Source organism: Ornithodoros turicata, unplaced genomic scaffold (assembly GCF_037126465.1).
Source record: "Ornithodoros turicata isolate Travis unplaced genomic scaffold, ASM3712646v1 Chromosome32, whole genome shotgun sequence".
NCBI classification, from domain to species: domain Eukaryota; kingdom Metazoa; phylum Arthropoda; class Arachnida; order Ixodida; family Argasidae; genus Ornithodoros; species Ornithodoros turicata.
In genome coordinates, this window is record NW_026999357.1 from 307,649 (window position 1) to 321,962 (window position 14,314).

The 14,314-nt window shown below is 44.2% G+C and overlaps 1 protein-coding gene across 2 annotated transcripts in view; it reads right to left on the reverse strand.

The window, feature by feature from the left end:
* LOC135373811 (uncharacterized) overlaps positions 1-14,314 on the reverse strand; it is a 120,195-nt gene that overhangs the window by 89,432 nt on the left and 16,449 nt on the right. For both annotated transcript variants that reach the window (XM_064606878.1, XM_064606877.1), the window contains exons 3-4: positions 1,069-1,309; positions 125-281 (exon numbers count right to left, since the gene is read on the reverse strand). In XM_064606878.1, coding sequence (XP_064462948.1) covers positions 125-281; positions 1,069-1,309 — 398 coding nt within the window. The remainder of the gene's footprint in view (positions 1-124; positions 282-1,068; positions 1,310-14,314) is intronic.

A 14,314-nucleotide genomic window follows, 5' to 3' on the forward strand; every position in this document is an offset into this window, starting at 1 on the left:
GGAGGAGTATATGTTTACTCCTTGTGGAAGTGCTAAAACACTCCTCTAGAGGTGTTCACTATGGGACAAGCCGTTTACTCCTCTTTTGGAGTCAATGTGTACAACACGGTTTCGATGTATTTACCTTTGCTAGCATGCCGATCTTCATAGCGAAGTGATCCCCAAGAGCGAAAATAAAAAAATCGAGACAAGCGTAATGCACTATTTTGTAGTCCCAAAGTCCTCTCAGTGCAGCTTTGCCTTCATCTGTGTTTAATGTCAGAATAGAATTGTTCTCAAAACTGTAACGAGAGCAAGCGATCACTTATTCTACCATGCTATTCGAGAAACAAAGCTGCGACAGGATGCACAATAAATGATTTCGATTATCCCCGTCTTAAAGGAGGTAAGAACTCCTATCTGCATATATTTAGTTTCGGGTGTAAGAGGCGTAATACTGTTCTTCTACGCTTCGTAATTCTATTTACATTTTATTGTTCAATATTTCGCCTTCATAACGTGTGCAGTGTTAATACAAAAACGCACTGTTTTTTGTTATACGGGCGAGTAGATGCACCGCCGTCCTGATTCCGCTATCCATATAGTTATGTCATCTGAAGAATTGTATCAGATGCCAACGCGGAGGTATACACATAACGTTCTGTTTTACAGTCTTAAAAATAAACTTCACTACATGGAACGCTCCTGGCCAACCATCATCCGAATGACAACGTTCTCGTCTCTGATTTGTTCAAAATGGGAGGCGGAGCCCATTTTGTAGCCGTACATAATAGGCACGTGCATAATAGGCTCCGCCTCTCGTTATCAACAAATCATGGGCGAGAACGTCGTCATTCGGGAAGATGGTTGGCTAGGAGAGTCATATATTATACGGTTTGTCACCAATGCCATGCGTGCTATGTGTCAAAGTTACGCACCTATCAGATTGATCTATACAAAATGTGTCACAGATAACAAGTTTAAATCGCCGTTTCGAGCCGACAGATTCGGCGGGCTAGCTTGGTACAGTTCATAGCTCCTTTAAAGGCAATTTGGTGATAATTTAATAACAATTAATAATAAACTTACTGGTCGTAGATGTCAATGCCAAACAAAGTTATCTTCGACTTCATGGCCTCATCCTTAAATTTATCAAATAAGGCTCTGTCGTCGTCAGTAACTTCCTCATATTCGTTGTAGTTGAAGCCTTCAGGTAACACACCAAATGTGTGAAAAAGGAAGTCGCAGAGTCCGTCGGGAGGATAGGGGTAATCTTTATTCATGTCCAGCTTGTAGCTGCACACCAACGGTCTAAGTGGAAGAGGCTTTCCTGCATGAAATGAGGTAGGAGCCTTTCATTAGCAAAACTGCAGTACCGGTGACGCCTACTGTGAACCAGCCTAATTGTGACGACGCAGTGCCGCCCCCAAATTCTGCACAATGTAAACGTTTAACTTTGCTCAATTTCTTCAGCAATTTGCTAAGTTAGGTCAATGGCAAACATGCATTGGCCTGAGTGTGGCTAATGTCTGGCAGACTGCTCTGTGCATATATATTAAACGTGCTCAATATCCTTCCCATTCGTTGACCTTACGCCTCAAGTGGAACGTTGACGAATAGGGACAAGCTAACTGGCCATGTACATGTCAATACGTTACTGCTGCAGAAAATTATCTGGGATTGCATCAGATGCTCTATCTGTACTGGCTTGCTCGAGATTCACGTGTGTATTGGAGATAAATAATTTACTTCCAAAGTTGCTCTTCAGTCTCCACCTTCTTTGTTACCATCGTATGCAACGCACGTTGGAGCCGTTCGAACGTTGAGAGTGGCGACATTCACATGAAATCTAAGCAAGTCGACTTAAAGTGACAGTCGCATCCGGAAACGGGTCTATCAAATTGATACCATAATGTTCGGTATCGTTCATTGGTCTATTTGACCAATTTTCATGACATGGGAACTGCTTAGATATTAAATAAACAAATTTTAAAGATCAGAGCCGCCTCCGCAGCCGCGGAGGTTCCAGCGGGACCGACATCAACGTGACGTATTTATCTAATCGAACCAGAGGGCTGCGCTGGCTGGGAGCAGTCGACCGTGTTGTTATTGTCTTCAAGTTCGTCTGCTCTGCTTTCGACACTTGTGAATAATGGGAAATTCGCTGACATTTCTTTCACGTCTGGAAGCTCTAAAGTGATCATGTCAGGCGGTGCAAGTTGTTACAGTCCTGGTTATATGAAGACGCCCACAGCTGACCCAGAGGTGTTTCACAGCCAAGGGACCGCGAGACAAAGCGAAAGTGGGAAGATGCAATTTCCTGTCAAACCCTGACCTACGAGAAAAACAACGCGCCTGTTCTTCGCATTTTTCGGACGACGTCTTCAGGTCCACTGACATTAAGCGAATGCGCGTAGGGATTCCAGTAAAAAAGAAAGCGTTTGAGTTGACGCCGTGCTGATATCCACTGAACAAAGGCAACTACTCAGCATGCCATTGCCATTTCTTTCGCAGCCTCAATGAGCTATAATGATTTGAAGATATGGTGCTACGACGACGCTTTCACGGAATTCGTGTGTGCCAGCTATGATGTACGGCCCGTCGTAAAACAATAAAATGAGCAGGGGCTCAGCCACAAACCATGCGAGAAAGATATATAGCTGCTCCAACCTGCGCACTCAGTAGTACTGCATGACGCTTTTGCAGTTAAGATTTCCGTGAAACGTAAAATGTTGTATGCGCACACTTGGAACACACCCACTGGTTCAAATCTGTGCAGAATAAGTTCATTAATTTTAGCTAGGGGCACTTGATCTTATTTATCGAATAAAATCAGTTGATGAGATTAGAGGTAACTTTTTTTAACAATAAAAACTGCTTCAAATTGAATGGGGTTCCATGTATGGCACAGAGCATAAATAGTACTACCTTGTTAGCATGAAATAATATTTCTTGTTCAGAGCAATATTGGATTATCGCTGCCTAAAGAGTAGACAGCATAAGGCAACATCTCCGCTGTAGAATGTGACTCATCCAAATAGTATTATAGTGTCATTTTATCATGAATTGATGCCACATTACGATACAGTTACACTTTTCAGAAACCCACAACTGATTGCAACCTTGCCTTGCTGGTACTCAGACCCACTTCCTGATGCCAAGTAGGGCAAGCCTCCCACCTTCTAGCACCCCTCCAACATAGTGTCAGTCGTTCTTAGGGTATGCAGAGACGAGCACAGATAAAAGTGTGCAACCGGCATCCTTTGGTGATATCAGCTGTTCCACACCAGCACCTCGAGATCCTGATATAACAGCTGTGTAAACGTGGTATGATGCAGCATATCTTGTAGAAGCATAATTATTTGGCGATACTACTGCTGATGTTTGAAGGAATTGCCTCAGGACGAGAGGCTGATATTTCGAACAGAGACTGTTCTTCTTCTGGGCACCATCCTTATCATTGGCATGGTATTTAAAGGGTTAGGTAACCCTTTAAATACCATGCCAATGATCCGGACGGTGCCTAGGAGAAATATCAGCGGCTCTCGTCTTGAGGCAATTCCCTTTATACTGCCTTATACTGGTTCGCTGGATTTCTACCAGTCTACGTACTGCTGATGTTGTGTTATTTCAGAAAGGGGAAGCTCAGATCCTGAGGGTCAGTCGGGTTCACGAAGGGAGATTAATTTGCTTTTGTACATGTCACATCACTGTGGCATGTATAGCATGGCAAAAGCAAATTAATATCCCTTGGTGCACTCCGACTGACCCTCAGGATGTGAGCTTCCTCCTTTCCGAAACAACAGGGAGCTCAGATTCTGAAAACCAAGTTTAAGTCCTGTGCTGGCAGATCTCATATCTGAATACACTTTGTCAGTAGCATATGATCAGCTCAAGTATCCGGAAACTCACACAGAGGCCTGGACGCCATTAATTAGCAATTAGAACAATTTGGGACCCCTACAGTAATTAGGATAATTCAGTGAGTCATTACACTAATTGGGGAGCATCTAAGACGTGTCCAGACCACAGTGTGAGTTGCCGACTACTTGAGCTGATAAAAAATAAAAAATAGGTAGAAAATAAAATAAAAAGATAGAAATAGAGTGGAGAGAAGGAGTTTAGTTGAAGACCAACGACGGCCATCTTGAAGAAAGCGGTCCGGAACCGCCGCTGACGAAGCACAGAAGCAAGGAAAGCAAGAGTAAATATGCTAACCATCAATAGCTATCAACAAAGAGAATCAGGCACAGAAGCAAAGCAGCCCACCACAACAGGAGTTACGGCGAGTGCAGAACGATGCGACTGCTCCACCCGACAGCCAGGCACAGAACTGACTGGTAATGCTTTTTTTTTCTTATATAAAATTATGCATCAGCAACCCCCTTAGCGGTTACTTTCTCAACTAATTTCATGGCAAAATTATTAAGAATCACGACAGCTCTACTCTCGTTTCCAAGGCAGAAGAAGATAGAAAATTGCGGGGATGCCTAGACAACAGCAACCAGCGCCCGACATGCACGGGCATGAAAATCGCAAAAAGGGGGACAAAGTTGGCGAAAGAATTAGTTACACAACAACTCAGCCCACCACAACAGGAGTCACGGGGAGCGCAGAACGATACGACCTTTCTATCCGACAGCCAGGCACAGAACTGAATTGTAATGCTTTTTACTCCTCTATAAAGTAATGCATCTGTCCCTCTTGCGGTTACTTTCTGAACTAATTTAATCGAAAATTATTAAGAATTGTTCTAGCGCTATTCCCATTCAGGGCAGCACTAGCGTCATCGTCAAGACAAGAACGATCAACAAGAATCTTTCTTGTAAAAAAAAATAAAAAATAGAGAGCATCAACAAAGGAAAGCATGCAGGTCGGGGAATGTCAGGACACGTCAGGACAAATCGCACGAGCGCTGGGCAACAGAGGAAAGCAAACACTTGAACACAGTGGCAAAAGACACTCACCGTCATCAAACACTTACACTGCATTCCATCATTGTAAATCCCCTCGACACAAAATCCACCATTCACCAGTGACGAACCACACACCCATACCCCATCAAAGGCAAACGGACCGAAGCTACGCTCTTCCACTAACAGCCGACGCAATTGCTAGGAACAGAATTAGCGCGTCCACACCCGACAGTGTCCAAGAGAGAAGTGAATCCTTGTGCCCTCTGCAGGCTTTGCTCATTGGTCGTGATGTCATCCTATTGTCTCAGGGCTACACTGTTTTTTTCACTAATGCTCAACTGAACAAGGTCCACCTGAAACAATAGAACCACGGCATGACGTCATCACCCATGCATGCATGCACCTGCGTGGCTCAAGGACGCGTACACTCTAGACAGGGGACCTGTTATTTATTGAATCACTATCCCAAGATTATTTCCTTTATAATGCTATAACGGTTGCATAGAAAACCTACTGCAGAAGAGCACCATGCATGAAAACTGATCATAGCAAGCATTCTTATCCCAATGACTTAGTAAATGCGACTCGCAAAAGAACAAAATATCCTAACACCATCAGTGGCTAATAACATGGACTAGGTACACAAAAGATGAACACAGAGCATGGTTAACAAGGAGCGCAGAACCATGGGTCCGTTCCATCTAAGAGTCTCGCGGAGAACTGAATAATGATACTTTCTTCCTCCTGAAAAAAGTCACGTCTATCCCACTTGCGGTTAATTTACAAACTAATTTAATCGCAAAATTATTAAGAATCGTGGCAGTGCTACTCACATCCAGATCAAGGGTGTGGAAGCACTATCGTCATCGTTAAGACAAGAATGATCTTTCTTGTCAAAAAAGAAAACTACAGTGCATCAACAAAGCAAGGCATGCAGGCCTGTGCACGTCAGGAGCCCTGTCACGAGAGGAAAAATTGCACGACTGCTAGACAATAAAGGAAAGCAAAAACAGAAAAACACTGAAACAAAGTGGCAAACACACACACACTCCACTTATTCATAACGTCCTCGTTGTACATCCGTCCACGGAAGCACACACCATTCACCAGTGATGAACCATACATCCGTACCCCGTCAGAGGTAAACTGAATCCCACCGAGGCTACGCTTTTCCACTAACGGCCACACAATTGCTAGGAACAGAATTAACGCGTCCACACCCGCCAATGTCCAAGACAGAAGTGAATCCTTGCGCCCCCTGCAGGCCTTGCTTATAGGTCGTGACGTCAGCTTATTGTCTCAGGGCTACACTGTTTTTTCCACTAATGCTCAACTGGACAAGGACCACCTGAAACAATAGAGCCGCGGCATGACCCAAGCATGCAGCTACGTGGCTGAAGGACGCGTACGCTGTAGACAGGGGACCTGTTACTTATTGAATCGCTTTCCCAAGATTATTTCCTTTATTCTACTATAACGATTGCATAGCAAACATAAAACATGAGAGGTGATTTGTAGGAATTAAGCATTTCATTCCCAAAGTCTTACTAAATGAGACTCGCAAAAGAACAAAATATTTTAACACCGTCAATGGCTACATACAACGAGCTAATCGAGACATGTCCATCCCATCCGAGAGCCAGGCAGATAACTGAATAATGACGCTTTGTTCCTCCTGAATAAAGCCACACACCTGTTCCCCTTGCGACTACTCTCTGAACTAAACGAGTAGCAAAATTATTAAGCACAGCCTTACTCCCATTCAAGGCAGCACTATCAACAAGACGAGAATGTTCCTAGTCAAAAAGAAAAAAAACTACATGTAGAAGGAAAGCATGACAGAACAGGTCAGGGCATGTCAGCGCATGTTTATCAGACAACAAGAAGGAAAAAAGCGAAGAGAAACACTTAAACAAAGCAGAAAACCAACATCAAACTATTTCTATGCACACACATTCCACTTATTCGAAGTAAAATTGCAACACAGCTAAACAAGTTCAGACATGCCATGATGACGTCACAAATCAAGAAAAAAAAGCACGCACACACAAACATCAGCTCAAGAATGCACAAGGGGACGTGCTTTATAGGAATTTCTACTCCGTGCTCAGATACCAGCATTTCTGCACAAGTACCTATAAATGCAAACAGAGTACTCCATCAACATATCGAGCATAGTGAATACTAACACTCAACGACATACAACAAAAACAAACAAATTCTATTCTCATACACTCTCCTTTGCCAAGCGGCTTTCTTCCGCTCTACCTGGATGCTGACTGTTTCACCCTCATCTACATTCTGAGTAAAAGCAGTGAGAGGACAAAAGAACCGCGAAAAATTACACGCATTTGTGCTCCAATAGCTGTAACTGCAAGAAGCCGTAGCGCACACTAGTAAACTGAGAAAAGACACCCATTTCTGCCACCAGATAATTCTTGCATAATGCCACATACACAGCCGCATTGCACTTGCGTAAATAAAGCACAGGACAGAGATACACAAATTTGCTTAAGTGAGCAGGGAAAAGGCTTAAGTCGAACCGCTCAAGAATAATCGGAGAACCACCGCTTATCGCTACGAAACTCAACGGCTAGCACAACATGACACCAACAAGATACTAGCGGTGGGCAACACTGCAACACTGCTAAACAAGTCCAGGCATGCCATGATGACGTCACAAATCAGGAAAAAAGCACACAGCACACACTTGTGCTCCAATAGCTGTAACCATAGCGCAAGGTATATAATCAACTGAGAAAAAGACACTCATTTCTGCTATCAGAAAATTATTGCAAAATGCTACACACACAGCTGCGTTGTCCCTCCGTAAAGAAATCCCAGGCCAAGCGTCTACACAAAACGAACAGGGAAAATCGCTTCAACTGGCCTTACCGCACATCGCTACGAAGCTCATCGGTTAGCACAAAACTACAACAACAAGATATATAGCGAAGGGTAAAAACTGCAGCAAGAAAGACACTACAGAACAAGTCTAGACATGCGACACCGAATGCGAAAACACAGCCCAAGCAGCACACAATATTGGGCCCATATTGGCTGGTCATTGGCGATACGGGTCCAATATGGGGCCCGTTTCGCCAAGATTTCCCCCATATTGGCTGAAACTGGGCAATATGGGCCCCATATTGCCCAGTTTGAGCCAATATTGGGAAAATCCTGGCAATATGGGCCCCATATTGCCCGTGTGTACCCCATATTGACTGAAAATACAGAAAATGGTACGTACCCGCGTTGCACAAATGCCCAAGCAGCACGGCAAGATTGGACGTTGAAGCGTGTGAAATGTCCAATTCAATACGTCGTTACATCCAACAACTTCCCGCAGATGATACATATTGTTCGAAACAGTCAACATACGTGGCAATCCCATTGTAACATTCACTAGAACTCGACAATTCAACTTTCCACATTCTGGAAGCAGCCGCCATCTTGCTTCGCGATGCCAATGCAGGCTCCCACAGCTCCCCATAGAGCCCATAGTTTGAGATAATTCAGGCAACACTGGGCATACAACCAATGAAAATGATGCCTACCATTCGGCCAATCAGGAGTCTCTCACTTTGGCTCGCCTTTCGGCCCGGTCCTGGCTGCCATCGGCTTTTACTTTTACTGGTTTTCATGCCTGACGCTCGTTATTCCGTATTCCAAAACAACAAGGCAAATTTTGGACAAAATACACATTTATTTGAAATATCGTACAGACTCGACAGTCTGACACAAATATTCATCGTGCGTACAGAGTCCAGATCGTTGCGTTCGTTGACCAAGTTCGAACTCGCAAAACACACACACAGTCTACTCCTAGAAGCGAGCGACGCTCACACGAGTGCATGCGATTTCACCGTGAGCATCTCCTTCCGTTGTTTGAAGTTCGAAGGTTACAACGAAGCGGGAAATGCTTGTCGCACGGACACCGATTCCTGTCTCCGTTGTGGCTGCATTTGAAAATGCGACGGCGCTCACAAGCAGGGCCGGCGTTACGGGGGGGGGGGGGGAGTAAGACGACCGCCTTAGGCCCCGCGCTTGCATAGGCCCCGCGCACGAAGCCCTCAACCAGGGATTACTTGTTTTTGAAATATCATGTATGCACTTAATCGTGTGAAACAGGCCCCCCGATGTGCCTTTGCGTCAGGCCCCGCACACCCCTAGCACCGGCCCTGCTCACAAGTGTTCCTCAGGCGTCAGCTCACCACTGCATTCCAGTTCTGAACTCGAGAGACTGTTCGTACGTAGGATACTTGTGTCGGGAAACATCACAACACGCGCTGAGTCACTTTGACACACGAACAAATCTGCGAACAGACTTCTCTTTGAACAATGCGGTCATACGGTGCTGTCAACTGACATCGTCTAGACGCCGCTGCCACTTCTCTTCTCGTAAGCAAGTTCGTAACTGCCCGCCGGACCGGCAGCCCGCGAAAGAATGCTCTTTTGAAACTTTGCCAACCAATCGCGGAGCGCGCAATCTCGTTCGGCCAATGGGTATCAACTATGATGCCTGACGGAGTAATACTACGTGTTTATGACGTGCAAACATTTTTTTAGAGCCGCAACGAGGGGGTGCTGTGGGAGCCTGGCCAATGCCACTCGGTCGAACCGACTGAGAGCGAGCGTGGTCGTTTGAGCGGAATCACGCATCCTACAACTAATGCGCATGCGCGACAGTCGGATCGGACGTTTCATACGGGCAAAAATGTCGCTGGTTCCTCTAAAGATAACGGAATTGCGGCAGGTCAAGTAAAAAACACAATGTTTGATAGAAATGGGATGCCTCTTCTGTAAAGATAGGTGCTTTCAAGTTACTGCAAGCAGTGCGAGTTGCTCTGGCGTATGCCCGTCACCGTCACGAAAGTGTTTCGCTCCTTTGTGCTCTCGGAGCGGGTTGGAAATTTTTGGTTGATAGACTATCGCGATCCCAATGAAGGCTTCTGAGGGATGTTTGGCATTGGCAGTTCCGTGAGACTGCCTGTGCCCTTCAGCAAGACGGGCGTAGCACCCGTTTTTCGTGTTTGCCGCGATGCAGTGTGCTTTTTTGTAATTCTATTCAACGTGGATGCAGTGTGGTTTTTTTGTAATACTGCTCAACGTGGATCAATGAAATCTGCCGAAATGAAAAAGAAGAGAGAAATAATTTCAGTGGTGGATAAACCGGATAATGCTTTATTATTACACGGACTCCCCGTTGGCGTTATCACAGAAATATTGGCAATAGTGGCGCAAAATGGGCTTGCCAATGTGGGCAGCCCATATTGGTCCAATATGGAGCCTGGTTGCACGTCCCATATTGGTCCAATATTGGCAATCTTGGCTGCCCATGTGGGTCCAATATGGGACCAATATTGGCGTGCTGCTTGAGAGGTGATCGTGGAAAAGGCCCAAGCCTGCGGCGGATCATCATAGAGAATACACAAGTTCATTTTTCTATTTCGCGTAAACTAAACGCGATTTGCTCAGAAAACGACGTACAAATTTTTTTAGGGAGCAGAGAAATATAGGAATTTCTACTCCGTGCTCAGATACCAGCATTTCTGCTAAAAAACCAATAACTGCAAGATTAAGCACTGCTTACTTCGTCAACATATCGAGCACCCAACAAAATCAAACAAACAACCTCACTTCCACTGAAGAACACTATTCAGCTTTTACCAGGAGGCTTTCTTCTGCATAAAAGTAGAGAAAATAAGAAGAGAGCAGCGAAAAATTACACGCACTTTTGCTCGCATAGCTATAAGACAAAAAAATAAAATAACGAGGCACTCGCTAATAAACTGTGACAAAGACACCCATTTCTGCTATCAGATAATTATTGCATAATGCTAACTACTCAATTGCATTGTCCCTGCGTGAAGAAAGCACAGAAAAAGAACACACAATATATATTAAGCGAGCAGGGAAAGTCACTTCTACTCGGACAGCTTAATACCATAAAGTCTGAATTTTTGCAAAGAAAACAAAGCTTGAAGAGCGCTACGAACGTGACAGACACATACTAACAAACAAACAACAACAGGACCGGCGTCGGGCACTCATAAAATACCCTGCCCAAAACAAAGACTTCACCAGGTTCGCGAGGCAATTCCATTAAAACACTCGCTGTCGGGTGTCGCTCGTCCTATCCTATAGATAGCTATGCAAACGCGACTACCCTTATTTTTTAAACCACTATTTCACGCAATAGTACATAAATTTATCACTCGTGTCACACGAAAAGGCAAACAGCACTTACTTGTCAAGTGGGGTCCCTGGTTCAGAAAAGCGCGAACGCACACATAGACACACACTCACATTTTCGCACTCACAAACACAAAGTCTATTCTCACAACCACATAAATCCATATTATTCCTCAGGTCAATAATTATCCTACCATCGTCAAAAGACGGCACACACATGTATGCGAACGCAAAACAATAGGTTCTCGTTCCGGATGTAATAGGATATCGCCTCTCGGCCGGCGCGAACCAAAAAAAAAGAAATGAATGCATGTTCGCTATACATCCACGAAGAAAACGGTGCCGTGCTTCTGTGCAGCGATCATTCTACAGGAGTGAATTCACTTCATTTTCCTTTTATTTCCTTGCACCCATATATTTTGCAAGAATACTATAGAGTAGAACGATGAAATGTGAACATCATTTGCTACACACTGTAGCTCTCATCATTTTGAAACCAAACCACTTAACATGTGTTCATAGGCCTTCACTAAATAGGTGAGCCGATAATGACCCAAAGGACTCAAAATAAAATCAAATAAAATAATCATTCCAGCATCGCTGGCTGCAACTTTGGGTACCCAACAGAGCAGTGCGCTCCCAGCAACACGCCTTGGGCTGGCCTTACACACACCCGAAGCATTGTTGAATACATTCTGCTGTCGCTGGAATAAAAGATTTATCGCGAGGGTACTACAATGTCAGCTCGCGCGCGTCGCGCGTCCAAGCCGCGAGAACGGGCCCGTGTGCGGCTCGCGTGGGGCGCGGTTCGGGCGCACTGTTTTACCACTTAAACAGCAACAGAGCTGACATTGTAGTACCCTCGCGATAAATCTTTTATTCCAGTTATCCAATCTTTTATTCCTATTAAATTTATTATTTTATTTTATTTTATTTTGAGTCATTATTGGCTCACCTATTTAATGAAGGCCTATGAACACATGTTAAGTGGTTTGGTTTCAAAATGATTAGAGCTACAGTATGTAGGGAATGATGTTCACATTTACCCGTTCTACTCTATAGTATTCCTGCAAAATATATGGGTGCAAGGAAATAAAAGGAAAATGAAGTGAATTCACTCCTGTAAAATGATCGCTGCACAGAAGCACGGCACCGTTTTCTTCGTGGATGTATAGCGAACATGCATTCCTTTATTTTTTTGGTTCGAGCCGGCCGAGTGGCGATATCCTATTACATCCGGAACGAGATTGCGTTCTATTGTTTTGCGTTCGCATACATGTGTGTGCCGTCTTTTGACGATGGTAGGATAATTATTGACCTGAGGAATAATATGGATTTATGTGGTTGTAAAAATAGACTGTGTTTGAGGGTGTGAAAATGTGAGTGTGTGTCTGTGTGTGTGCGCGCGCGTGCGCGCTTTTCTAAACCAGGGACCCCACTTGACAAGCAAGTGCTATGTGTTTGCCTTTTCGTGTGACACGAGTGATACATTTATGTACTATTGCGTGAAATAGTGATTTAAAAAATAAGGGTAGTCGCGTTTGCATTGCTATCTGTAGGATAGGACGAGCGTTTTTACTGGAATTGCCTCACGAACCTGGTGAAGTCTGTTTTGTGCAGGGTATTTTATGAGTGCCCGACGCCGGTCCTGTTGTTGTTTGTTTGTTAGTATGTGTCTGTCACGTTTGTAGCGCTGTCCAAGCTTTGTTTTCTTTGCAAAAAATTTGGCCTTGTGGTATTAAGCTGTCCGAGTAGAAGTGACTTTCCCTGCTCGCTTAAGGTAAACTGTGTGTACTTTTTCTGTGCTTTCTTCACGCAGGGACAATGCAATTGAGTATTTAGCATTATGCAATAATTATCTGATAGCAGAAATGGGTGTCTTTGTCACAGTTTATTAGCGTGAGCCTCGTTATTTTATTTTTTTTTCTCTTATAGCTAAGCGAGCAAAAGTGCGTGTAATTTTTCGCTGCTCTTTTCTTATTTTCTCTACTTTAACGCAGAAGAAAGCCTCCTGGTAAAAGCTGAATAGTGTTCTATCAGTGGAAGTGAGGTTGTTTGTTTGATTTTGTTGGGTGCTCGATATGTTGACGAAGTAAGCAGTGCTTAATCTTGCAGTTATGGGTTTTTGAGCAGAAATGCTGGTATCTGAGCACGGAGTAGAAATTCCTATATTTCTCTGCTCCCTAAGAAAATTTGTACGTGTTTTTCCGAGCAAACCGCGTTTAGTTTACACGAAATAGAAAAATGAACTTGTGTATGCTCTATGATAATCGCCGCATGCTTAGGCCTTTTCCCCGATCACCTATGTTTTCGCATTCAATGTCGCATGTCTAGACTTGTTCAGTAGTGTCTTTCTTGCTGCAATTTTCCCTGTTCGATTTGTGTAGACGCTTGGTCTGCGCTTTCTTTACGCAGGGACAACGCAGCTGTGTGTGTGTATCGCATTATGCAATACTTTTCTGATAGCTGAAATGAGTGTCTTTTTCTCAGTTGATTATCGTGCGCTATGGTTACAGCTATTGGAGCACAAGTGCGTGCAGTGTGTGTGTGCTTTTTTTCCTGATTTGTGACGTCATCATGGCATGTCTGGACTTGTTTAGCAGTGTTGCAGTTTTACCCGCCGCTCTTGTTGGTGTCATGTTGTGCTAGCCGTTGAGTTTCGTAGCGATAAGCGGTGTTTCTCCGATTATTCCTGAGCGGTTCGACTTAAGCCTTTTCCCTGCTCAGTTAAGGAAATTTGTGTATCTCTGTCCTGTGCTTTCTTTACGCAAGGGCAATGCGGCTGTGTACGTGGCATTATGCAAGAATTATCTGGTGGCAGAAATGGGTGTCTTTTCTCAGTTTACTAGTGTGCGCTACGGCTTCTTGCAGTTACAGCTATTGGAGCACAAATGCGTGTAATTTTTCGCGGTTCTTTTGTCCTCTCACTGCTTTTACTCAGAATGTAGATGAGGGTGAAACAGTCAGCATCCAGGTAGAGCGGAAGAAAGCCGCTTGGCAAAGGAGAGTTTATGAGAATAGAATTTGTTTGTTTTTGTTATATGTCGTTGAGTGTTAGTATTCACTATGCTCGATATGTTGATGGAGTAAGCTGTTTGCATTTATAGGTATTCGTGCAGAAATGCTGGTATCTGAGCACGGAGTAGAAATTCCTATAAAACACGTCTCCTTGTGCATTCCTGAGCTGATGTCTGTGTGTGCGTGCTTTTTTTCTTGATTTGTGA